Below are 12658 nucleotides of genomic sequence, written 5' to 3' on the forward strand. Positions count from 1 at the left end.
ACCGTTTTACTCGTCTCAACCGCCTACGCGTGTTCAAAAATATACCCACACAATTACCAAATATGTAAATGCAAAATATTGATATCACTATACTAATAATCCTATACGTATAGATACAGATAAGTAAATTTTCCTTCAATGTTCACACCCACTAGGGTTCAGCACCGCCGTGCTTTCCACTCTAGCAGTTAGGCTGCACTGGTTGGTCCATGAACAAGTTTTTTTTTTTTTTTTTTTTCAAATACAGGACAATAGATGTTGGCTTGATCCTAGGTCCCTTATCTTCTCCTTTTCGAGTTTTAACTCCTGGTGAGTCTCAACTCCCAGTGAGTAAGTCGCGATACTTCAAAGTTCGTCTTCAGTATAGTTTGTCAGTTTCGTTCAGTGTCTCAGCAAAAATGAGGGCGGAGGCCAGCAATTTTCAACCAGATCAGTGATGTGCTTGGGTATTAAACAGAAAAAGGGCACCTTTTTTTACCGCTGGGACTACAAACCGCACCAACCCTAATGGCTGGCCGCTTCCGTAGAACTGGTACTTGGTTTTTTTCTTTCTCGCCAGTCACAGAACTGTTAACTCCATTTACCCACTGCTTGAATAGCGTTGCACAAGCTGCATCCCACTATACTTGTGTTCTCGTTGAGACAATTGTTCTGACCAATGTTCTGGTGTCGTTGCACAGGCTAGTCACCCGTGTTCCTGTTCATGCTGAAAATTTAGTCATCACAGTCATTTACAACCTCGTCGCCCAAAGTGTGCGTAACAACAGTGAGGATAGCTCGTTTTAATGCTGGTACATCAATGGCATCGGAAATGCCGGTGGCGGTGAAAGCGGGGAACTGTATTTCACGAAGGCAGGCGTGCCGTATTCTGCTGAGCAAAGGATTCCTTGGCCATTCAGAAGAGACCTCAGTTTGCAATTCCAAGCTAGGAGCTATCAGGGTGATGTAAATGTAGCTTTTCGTAGAGGTCACCACCTTACGCACCTTCAAAATTCTGTTCATTTGGATGGGCGAGGACGCAGGTTGTATCGATGAGTTTGTTGATCTTCAAACAGCAACTCTTCGTCACTGGGCTGCTGTGTCACCTCAGGAGCAGAAGTAGCACTTGAAACCTGTGGAGGTGTTTCCTGTCTCCCTACTTCGCTGTAATCAGGAGACAATGGTAATTCTGCTGTTAGAGTACTTTGTAGTGGAATTGGTGCACGCTTACAGTGGCTAGCATGTATCCAGTTTTTCCTTCCTTCCACTTTCACCGCTGTCTGTGTTGCAAGCAGTACCTGGGCTGGCCCCCGCCACCTGGGCTGAAGACTGTTGGTTCTTTGAAAATTCTTTGTCATAAGCCAATCCCCTGGCTTAAAAGGGTGACCAGGGCCTTCAAGAGGAGTCGGTAGGCTGGCCTTGACCTGTTGGTGGATCAAACGCAAATCTTTAGTCAATTGTTTACAGTAATCTACAAACAAAGGATATTGCACTTCAGAAAGCTTCTTTGGTCGTGGTACCCCCCAGATATTGGCTGGCCTTCCCATGACAACTTCATAGGGGGATAATCGTGACTTGCTACTGGCAGTCATCCTGATGGACATTAATGCTAGGGGCAAAGCATCTGGCAATTTTAAGTTGGTCTCAGCACAAATCTTAGCTATTTTGCTCTTCAAGGTGTAATTATACCTTTCTACAAGGCCCGCTGATTGTGGGTGATTTGCAGCATGAAATCGATGTTTGATGTTAAGGGCGGTACAGACCTTCTCCATTACCTCATTAGAAAAATGACTGCCATTGTCACTCCAGACTAATCGTGGCAATGCGTATCTAGGAAAATATTCTTTTAGTAATATTTTGGCGGTAGAGAGGGCACCATTGTCTTTTAATGGGTAGGCCTCTATCCATTTTGAAAACATGCATACTACCACTAACACGTATTTCAGTTTGTTACACGGTTCCATGTGGATAAAATCCATCTGTATAGCTTCAAAGGGGAGATCAGGAGGGGCAAAGTGGCCAGGGGGCGTAGGGGTCCCTTTTCCTGCATTGTGCACTGCACACACCATACAACTTTTAACCAGGTTATTAGCAGCTTTGGATATCAGAGGATTACTCCAAACATGGTCCAAAATTGTCTTGATGCCTTGGGCACTGATGTGTGCAGGACTGTGGGCCATAGTAACCATAGCGTGTACATAACAATTAGGTAACATCCATCTTCTTCTGTCTGTGTCATCTGTGTAACAACCCTCACTATCTAGTCTACCGTTCTTCTCCCACTGTTCCCTTTCCTCTGCTGTTGCTTCTGCTTGAATATCTCTCACACACTGCATGGTATTTTCTAGTACTTCGTTCTGGGGCTCTCCCTTGATGCTACTCTCAACATATGCATTGTCAACTGGTGCTCGTGCTGTTGCTTTCGCTGTAGCATCTGCAAAAGCATTTCCTCGTCCTATATCATCAGTAATTTTTTTGTGGGCACTACACTTAATGATTGCGACCTGACGGGGCAGACTGAGTGCATTCAAAAGTGTCACAATCAAGTTGCCATGCTGAATGGTAGTGCCATGTGACGTGATAAAGCCTCTATTCGCCCAGAGTCGCCCAAAATTATGAGCTACTCCAAACGCATATTGGCTATCTGTGTAGATGTTAACACTAAAATGTTCACTTATTTCACAAGCTCTGGTGAGGGCAATTAATTCTGCAGCCTGTGCCGAATTTTGCGGGATTCTATGAGATTCAACCACTGTTTTGACTGTGGTGACGGCATAGGCTGCAGTGGTCGTACCATCTGGTAACTTGAAGCAAGACCCATCTACAAACAGCTCTCCCTGTGGGTCAGATAGGGGAGTGTCTGTTAAGTCTACCCGTCCCTTGGTTTCTTCCTCAGTGGCAAAAATGCAATTATGATCAAATTCCACATTGTCCTGAGGGAGGGGTAGTAACGTAGCTGGGTTCAAGACATTGCACCGCTTCAAAGTAATATTTGGACTGAACAATGTTAATTCGTAACCCGTTAGACGAGCACTGGTGAGGTGCTGCGTCTGTGTCTTGTTTAACAAAATATCAACGGCATGAGGAACCATCACAGTGAGCGGATTGCCACCAACAAACCCTTCACTTTGTTTCACCGCAGCTGCTGCAGAAGCCACTCCTCTAAGACAAGTAGGCAAAGCTTGCGCCACAGTGTCCAAGGTGGAAGAGAAGTATGCACAAGGGCGTTGTCTCCCACCTTGGTCCTGTGTCAAAACAGACAATGTACAGCCATGCTTTTCATGCACAAATAAAACAAATGGTTTGCTGTAATCCGGATTACCCAATACAGGAGCAGAGCACATCGCCTTTTTTAAATCTTGAAAAGCCTCCTCACATTTGTCAGTCCAAGGTACAGGAGAGGGCACATCTGAAAGTGTCAGAGCAGTCAATGGTTTTGCTATAAGTGAAAAATTTGGAATCCACTGTCTGCAAAAGGATGTAAATCCCAAAAATGCTCGGACTTCAGAAGGGGTGCGTGGTGCAGTCATTGTATGAACCAGTTTAATTCTGTCTGGATGTAATCTCCTTCCCTCCTTAGAGAGGAGGTGTCCTAGATAGGTGACCTCCTCTCTACAATACTGCAATTTTGGAAGGGACACCTTATGGCCCAGAGGTGCTAAATGATGTAATAATGCAACAGTATCAGTCTTACATTGTGTCATGGAATCTGAGGCAATTAAAATATCATCAATGTACTGCAACAATGCAGAGCCTGAAGGTGGATTGAATTGGTCTAATTGACGTTTAAGACATTGACTATATATGCTCGGGGACTCAACAAATCCCTGAGGAATTCTTGTCATCACGAATGATCTACCAAAAATCGCGAAGCTAAACAAATATTGAGATTCTTCGGCAATTGGAATGCTAAAGAACGCATTCTTCAAATCGATTACGGTAAAAAAACACGCAGAGGGTGGAATCATGGTGAAAAGACTATTCATGTCTGGGACCACGGGAAACTGGGGAATTACTATTTTATTAATTTCTCGGAGATCAATAACTAATCGATATACTGTGTTATCAGTAAATGATTGCTCACCATCTAATCTATTAGCATCATTTAGTTTCTTTACAACAGGAAGGATTGGACTGTTACATGGGCTGCTCACTATTTCCTTTATGACACCTGCATGCACAAGATCAGATATGACTGCCTTGAGCCCTTTTTCGCTTGATTTAGGTAATTTGTATTGAGGAACACGAGGTAACCGGGCACCTGGTTTGATTTTTATTACAATAGGGTCGATATCCATAATGCCTACATCATTCTTGCCTTTGGCCCATAAACGAGGGTCTATTTCCTTTAGCTCTGGGGGTAAGTCGTATTCCTGTGAGAACATGCACCGAGTTGGGGAAACACTATCCATAGTTACATAGACACCATCCATTGAACAGTGAATAACTGCATTTAATTTCTTTAACAAATCTAATGCAAACAAGTTTTCATTGCAACCTGATGTTAAAGAGAGTGGCGTGTGTACTGTAAATGGGCCTACAGTTACTCTCATAGGTGTTGAGATGGGGCTCACCACGGGGATTCCAGAAATCCCAATTGATGTGGTATGAAGCCCAGACAGGGGAGCCCCGGGGACTGCAGAATGTGCAATAGATGTTCTGGTGGCACCAGTATCTAGAAGAAACTTATGGCCCTCTCCTTCGATTTTTACATCAATGTAGGGACCATTTTGATCTACAGGAATACTTACTCGCCCCTGGCCCTGTCTGTGGCTGTCCTAATAATTGTAGGATTCAGAAAAGAAATCATCAGCATAATATTGTCGTTCAAATGCATTGTCAAAAATATTAGTGTTACGCGGGACCTGATTCTCATTCTGCGAATTCTGATCAGTTCTACCTCTTCCTCGTCCTCGTGCATTACCTGCCGCGTTCCCTCTATGAAGTGACATACTTTGTCTTCCTTCCAGTAATGGGCAAGTATCACGCCAATGTCCATCCTGCTTACAGTAGGCACATTGGTTGATATTTAATCGGCGGTCTTGGGGTGGTGCAGATGCACCTCGGCCTCGACCCCTTCCCCGTCCCCTTGGTGGGCCACCCCTTTGCTGAGGGGTTGTATCCCGCTGAGGGTATGCCTGCTGTAATAATACCTTTTTCTTCAATTCTTTTACTGACTTCTCATTCTTTTCTAATTCTTCCTTGTACCTGCTCTCATAGTATTGTGCCATCTGCAAAATCTCTGCCTGTCCCTTCGTCATCCACGAACTCTCTGTTGCTTTTAATTTTTGTGATATTTCAGGTAGAAGGCCATTAACAAAGCGTTCTACAAATAGTGTGACACCTGTTACGGTGGCGAGGTCTTGACCGCTAAAATCTATGAAAGCTTGTTCAATTCTAGTAAAATAATCTGGGACATCTTCACCTATTTTCTGTTTATAAGTGGCAAGTTTTCCCCAATCCACAGTCTGAAGAGGGATAACAATTTCTAACTTAGTCAATATCCGGTTAGGTAAATCTAAAATATCCTGATGCGGCAGGGTTCCTGGTGCCCTTTGTGCTTCTCGTGCTTCTAAACCCCCCCATGTATTTCCCAAAGTAGGTGCATCATCTACTCTTCTAATTTTATGCCAAACTTCAGGACCCAATAAAACACCAAAAAAATAGTCAATGTCTTTGAGTGTCATGGTTGTGGTGGAAATGGCAATTCTAAGGTCCCGATAGAATCCAGCTGGATTCTTTCGAGGGTCTGGCAAGTCTTTCTTTATAGCCATTACCTCCTCCCTTTTCCATGGTATATGGACAAATTGGGCCACCGGCCCGGGAGCTGGTTGTCCGGCGGCAGCTGCTGCTGCAACTGCAGCTGCAGTGGGCATATCAGGGTGCACTTCCCTCATTGGGTACCCCTTGTCATATCTATTTAGAACATCTTCCCTGGCTATGACACAAATGCGTACTCCCTCATTTATGCTGTTACTATCAAGAATACAAGCCACACTGTCCCGCCATAATTGGTTTAATTCTTGTTCATAAGGGAGAGGGGTAGAATCTGTAATACAAGACTTCCAATCCCTCTCCAATTTTTCAATCATATACAGCAGTGCTAATTGCTGTCCAAAATGTGACATCTGTTGTATTGTGTCCATAATATCGGTGTGGGTGTAAATAGGATGTGACATCCAGTTCTCTGACTGATTCTTGATAACCCGTTTTTCCCCATCCCCAATAGTGGAGCGAGTACTAGGGGGCGAAATCGACTTAATAGGTGTGCTCCATATGGGTGAAAGTGAGTGTATGGCTGTGCACTGTCGGCGTTGTCCATTTGGGGTATTAGGGGCAGGGAACATTATTTGTAACCTTGCAGTGCTGGCTGGTAGTGGTGGGGCAGGTGGTGGAGGGATTAGGACTTGGGCTATTGGGGTAGCTTGGGCTAGAGGCTGTGGTGGTTGTGGCACATGCTGCTGTAGTGGTGCACCTGGATTTCCCAAATTGTGTCCTTGCCCTTGCTGCTGTTGCTGTGCCCCCATGATAGGTTGGGCTACTGCAGGGGGTGTGTAAGGTGGAGGTGCAGTAGGGCTATTATCTAATAGCTGTAGCATTACCTCATCTTCCTCTAATGCATGTTTGGTTTCTGTTGGCTTTGATACATAACTTCCCTCCACCTGAGCCCTATGGACTCTATCTTCAGATTCAATCCCTTTCTGGATTTGGGACTGGTGATAAAGGGCGGCCTTTTGCATGATGGTTCTCCTATTTTCCCTCTCTATCAGTTTATCTGATTTAATTTTTCTTTTATTGGCCTCCATTTCCCATTTTCTGTATACCTCAAACATATGTTGTCTAGCCTTTTTATGAAACAAACATTCCTGTAGGTAGGTTAGTTTCTTTAAATCAAAAGACCCATCCTCTGGCCACTGGAGGTCAGGACAATGTCTAGTATATCTGCGCCATATGCTATTCTACAAATTATTCTCTAAACCATAATCCTTTAACATGTCCCACCCTGGTGTTCCCTCTTTTGGGATCGGTTGCTTTTTATCTAAACGTGGCACATGATTTCGGCGAAAACAAAGACATAACCCTTGCCAACATTTCTTATTTCCCATATCTAACCTTTTAAATTTTCAAAAGACAACACACACCAAATTTCAAAATGCAACATGTACCAAAGAAACCCTTGTTCAAATGTGCACCAAAGAAAACCTTTTTCAAATGTGCACCGAAGAAGAAAAAAAACCCTTTTTTCAAATATTTACCAACTTACAAATTGCTCCAGGCCTGGGCAAATTACTCAAACAAGAAAAACACGTGTAATACAAATTGTCAAATGGTACCTTGTACAAATGCAAATTTACCAAGAACTAATCATTCCCAAAAATGATAAGTTATCCAAAAACAATTATTCTCTCAAATGCAAGTTAAAGCAGACAAATAGCCAGCGAGGAACAGTCTTACCTGACTATCTGCTTTTTCCTGGATTTCTCTCCGGCCGCCCGTGTCAGACTAATCAGTCAAGATAAACACCGATGTTTCAGGGACTTCGCTGGGACATCATGAGAAAGCGGGGAGAGGCCTGCCCGGTGGATAAGATGCAGCTGCTTTTGAAACTAAGTCTTTGTGCAGGGGCCCCTGGAATCTACACCTCCGGAACGGCGTCCCCCCACTGGCAGCACGTCTCGTGACAGAGCTACTGAAGATATCCACTGGAAGGTCCCTGTTCGGGCGCCAAATTGTCAAATGCACATATTTGCAGATACTTACAAATGCATTTACAAAGGAGTTTTTGACACGGAGAGCCGGAGTGAAAAATCAATGACCAAAGGTCTGTTTATTTTTGCTGCAGCAAAGAGGACAGGTTTACCACTGGCATCCCAGGCCCGAAGTAAAGTGTGCTAGCATAAAGCGTTTAACAGTGATATTTATACTCATACATCAAAGGATACATAAAATGTGTAAATAATGATATACGTCATACAGATATTTTAAGGAGTTAATCAGTTTCCACACACTGGTTCCATTCCCAGCTTTGTCCTTGCCTCCCTTCTGCAGCTGCCTGACTCCCCACATTCTTGAGACCCTTCAAAGGATTACGTGGTTCAAAGGTATAGATATCAGCCTTTCCCTCCCCAAAATACCACAGCCGAGGTCAGTTAGTTATTTGAACACACAATTATAATGAGTACAGTGCCCCAGTTAGGGAAAGAAACCAGCTGCAAACCTATGGCGTGGAACCAGGCTTATTTTACCTAAACAAATATACATAAGATAACATATGTGATAGACAGTGCGTTCAGAGACAACAAAAGCTCAAACTTACACGTGTAAAAGAAACGAAGCAATTCAAAATGGATTCTAACAGAAGTAGAAGAGTACTTCCTTAAGTTCTTAGACATGCCTGTGTCCCTTAATCTTTTTTTTTTTTAACTCTGATTTTTATATACTCGTGTCCAAAGCACAATTTGTGCTCATAGAATGAGTGCCCTCTTTACTATTTTCCAGATATTGCACAATATTGCCTGATGACTGTGTGTCTTCCACAAACAAACGTCTGGGCTCTCCAAAATGTGCTAGGAATGTTGAAAACAATGAGGTGTATCGCTATGGTTTATTGACTTTGCACACATGAAATTGTCTGACTCTATTCTCAACTGTGGGGAATGGCTACGGCATATATTACATTGGGAAGTGGGATGATAGGATAACTTCCTGACCCAATTCTGCACCTGGGATCTAGCAGGTGGTGGTAATCGTGAATACTATCATAATGGTTCAATGTCTAAGCCTTAGCACATGGCGTTTAGTTTTAATAGTAATACATTAATAACATCATGCAAATGCCTACTGCAAAAAGTGGTAAATTCATAGAAGTTTCTAAAAACATTGACACATATGGAAAACAGCTAAAGGGCACAGTCTCAACCATTTGTTAGTTTTTAGTAAGTAACAATAGAAGAAAAAAGGGTTGTACACTCTAGTAAATGAAATCCTAGGAAATAGTGGAATGTTTTTTTGTTGTTGTTTTTTTTTTTTTACCTTAACCTCTAACAATAAACACGCAATAATTTAATATTTTGCCTAGTGAGCTCCATATTTTGTTGACCGTTTTGCACAACAAGTGAATGTTATACCTTTGTATGTGACAGTCTTTCCATGCTGTTACAAACACTGCTTTGGTTTCTGTGTTTTTTTTTTTTTTATAAATGGTAGTGGGCACTGCACGTCCATAATATTTTCAAAAGGTATCCCTCTCAAATACGTGTAACATTGAGTCATGTTACAATATATACTTGGTTTTCTGTTTTTAAAAGTAAACGCAGAAACTAAACCATTTTTAGTGTCTGATATTTTAAACTACTGAAGATAGAGAGGCAAGAACCCAGGTCATGCTTCTGTCAACATCTTGTACTCTGCTATTTTTTTACTTATTTGTGGTTACAAGGCAGTTTGTTACAAGTGCTTTAACTCCAGGTGGAATATTTCAGTTTATTTTGCGTCGACTGGTCTGCATTTGCGTTATCAGTTTACGACAATACGTTTTTTTTTTTACACTCGAAAATGTCATTCAACAGTAAAAAACTGCTTAAGGCGTGTAACAAAGTCCACGAGCTTAATGTTGCTGAGGCATGGTTATTTGCATACCAGATTTGCAATATTAAAAACTTGCCTAAAATAGCTGCTGCTAGTTATTCGGAAGGCTTAAGGGCTTTTTTTTAAGACAGTATTGTCCAGTGTTGCTTCACGTCATAAAGCCTATTATGTGTCTGTGTGATTTTTAAAATAAAGAAATAACATAAATTAATGCTACGTTGAAGTCTGCACCCCCTTAACATAAGAAGTTGAAGAAACAATGTCGTCTCTGTTTGTGAATGTTGTTTAGGATGTTAAAAAAACTATAGATTACTATATGTACATTAATCAGCTCACTTGTATCATTCTACCAAAATTGGATGTTGATATGATTGAAAAATATTTATTCATTGAATGATTTATGTGAATGCGAGTCACCAATTTAAAAACCTAGTTTTAAATGATTTCGCCACCCTCTCACTTAACTTATGTATGCCCTTTAAGAGATGACGCAGCCCAAAATCTCGTTTTCATAGTGTGGTTCAAATGATTATCCGAGTTGTGTGTTTTTTTTTTTTTTTTTTATTTTTTTTTTCCCTTGCTGGAAAATGTCACCAACAGCCACACCAGTGCTGGTAAAATTCTGTTGCCCGCCCCAAACCACTTATACTTCCTCATGCAGTAGGTGTAATTTCCTGGATTTCAGTAACTACATAGTATACAAGGCTATCTTTCATCAACAATGAGCTAAACGTAATATCCTCACTGCTACATCACTTCCTGTTTTTAAAAGGAGGCACAGGAATGAACAACTCAATTCAAGACGACCAGCATGAGCACAAAAATGCTTCAACAAGGTACAATTCAAGTATTTACATTAACGTTTTTTAGCCTTTTCTTCTGGGCGTCACTTTTTGGGGACCTGCATTTTGGTGTTTTTCTTTTTCCTTTCAAAATTATTATAGTTTCTAAATCATACGAATTGGTTTCTGGGACTTTTACTGACACTCATAATTTGGTGCATACCACTAACTGGTTGATTGGGTAATAATGCTTGGGTCCCTTCTTCTGAGTGATGAAATAATCTTTTTATCACGATGTCCAATGTGTTTAATCTAAAACAGATCATTTTTGTTCTTTTGTACAATTAAAAACAACTTTCCCTTGTGCCTTGTTACCAATGCATCGAGCTTCATTTCGAGGAAACATCGCCTCCCTGGTTATTGTTTCCTTTGTAACTGATAAGTATTGTTTCCTGGGCACATGGATTTTCCAAATTGCAGCAAATAATCATGATACAGGAGAATTCTTAGCAGCACCTGGAAATTTCTTTCATGCACTGGACTTCAGCAGCGCATAACGTGTCTGTTTTTAAGACTAATTTAAATATCCACTGTATAAGATGTTTCAGCATGCTAGAATTGAGTGCTTTACAGCAGATTAATGTTTTCAAAATGTTGACGGTACTCAGTAGACTGCAGGTAGGTGAGTACGAGCACGGGGACAGTGATTTGCTGATAAATGTTTAGTGGATGACTAGACTTTTCCTTGCCTGATTTTGTTATTTTTTCATACACCCGTCAATTCTTGTACTTAAAAATGATTGCACTCCATAGATAGAACTGATAGACTGAACTCTCTCCTCGTGCTTTCACACACTTCCCTTTTGCCTGTTTCCTTGAAGTAAGTCACACTTACCCATAGCTAACCAGATCCTGCAGTTCTGGACATCTTCCTTAGAGAAGGAAGCTGTGTTCATGGTTTAGGCCCGTGCACTTTTCAGACGGTTCCTTTGCTGTTCTGAATTCCCTTTGCAACTTCTTGATATGTAAGTGTCAGTGTAGGGCACCTGTGTCTCAATAGGTCCTACATATGTCCTTTGAAATGGGGCATCTCTATCCTGTTCAGTGGTGTGCACTTAGGCCAATGTTTGACAGGCCATGAAGTGTATTCTGAACTCTTACTGCCACAGTGTTTTCTGCTTTCCCCATCTAGCCATACAGTTTGTGTCTTGTGTGTTTTCTCTAGCCCAGTTTCTCACAAAAGCCCACTCTTGTTTGGGTCAAAAAGGGCTATGCTGTTTGCAACCTCTATGAAGAGAAAAATAATGTAATTGGTTTAGGGGTTCGAACTGCCCCTTTCCTTCCCAGAGTTGCCTCATACACTTTCACTGTAGCTTTAGGAATTCAAGTTCATGTGAAGGATTGTGCTCGTCGCATTCACATTCTTACTTGAATATCCTTAAATGGCACATAAAAGCTGACAGTCCCCACCGCCCTCCATCGTGAATGAAGACTTCAAAGGCAGAAAAACTGCTGTCTCCTGTCTATCACTTGCCATCTTATTGCCCAATCGCCAAAACTGTTGACAAAGATAATAAAATAATTTCACGAGAAGAATGGCTCTATGCATTCTGACATTGCTTGAGTGCACAATATCCATACCCCTTCCTTTTCCAGTCCAAAACTTAGTTTTCTGGATCTGAAATTGCTCAATGCTTCAACTTAAAAAGATGAGAGAATCGCAAAAAAAACTACTTAATACTTACCTGCATCTGAAGAACTTCCTTTCCTATCCTAGCCAACACCTTCCTTTGGTGATATTTCATATTCGTACTCACATCCTTTGTAAACAGAAGCCCTCTAAACAAATCCAACTAAGACTATCCAGTCTTTTCCAACATCATATTACCAATAAAACACAAATCTGTTTAGGTGGTTTACAAACAGTGTAGGACATGTTGACATTGCATGAGTGTTGTTAATATAGCTTGGGGTATATGGCACGCTTTAATTAAAAAATATTGGGTGCATGTTTTCAGTTTGTGTTACCCCCATTGAAGAAAATTGTTCTGCTTACTTCACAGCCACGTATTGGAGGTATATAGTCAGTACAAGAATGACTGGCTTGTCTCAGTGTAGTTCCAAGAACATTAGAGCCAGAAGGAAGAGAGAAAATAGTTGTTGTGAAGAGAAGAAAAACCTGAAGAGGGTGCAGTTGATCACCCTCAAATGCAACGCACAGAGAACATTTCTAAAGAAGAAAAAGGCATTTGTCACATCAATAGCATCTTAAGATTTGACAGCATCCTAGAATCACTTATAAACTGTCA

General features: G+C 41.5%; 1 protein-coding gene across 4 annotated transcripts in view; it reads left to right on the top strand.

Annotated features, from left to right (window-relative positions):
* Positions 1–12658, top strand: part of MIEF2 (mitochondrial elongation factor 2) — a 36018-nt gene that overhangs the window by 5704 nt on the left and 17656 nt on the right. For 2 of the 4 annotated variants that reach the window (XM_069210100.1, XM_069210101.1), the window contains exon 2: positions 10340–10403. The exons of the other annotated variants lie outside the window; for them this stretch is intronic. In XM_069210100.1, coding sequence (XP_069066201.1) covers positions 10351–10403 — 53 coding nt within the window. In that variant the 5' untranslated portion in view covers positions 10340–10350. The remainder of the gene's footprint in view (positions 1–10339; positions 10404–12658) is intronic. 4 annotated transcript variants of the gene reach the window in all.

This window comes from Pleurodeles waltl, chromosome 10 (assembly GCF_031143425.1).
Source record: "Pleurodeles waltl isolate 20211129_DDA chromosome 10, aPleWal1.hap1.20221129, whole genome shotgun sequence".
NCBI lineage: Eukaryota > Metazoa > Chordata > Amphibia > Caudata > Salamandridae > Pleurodeles > Pleurodeles waltl.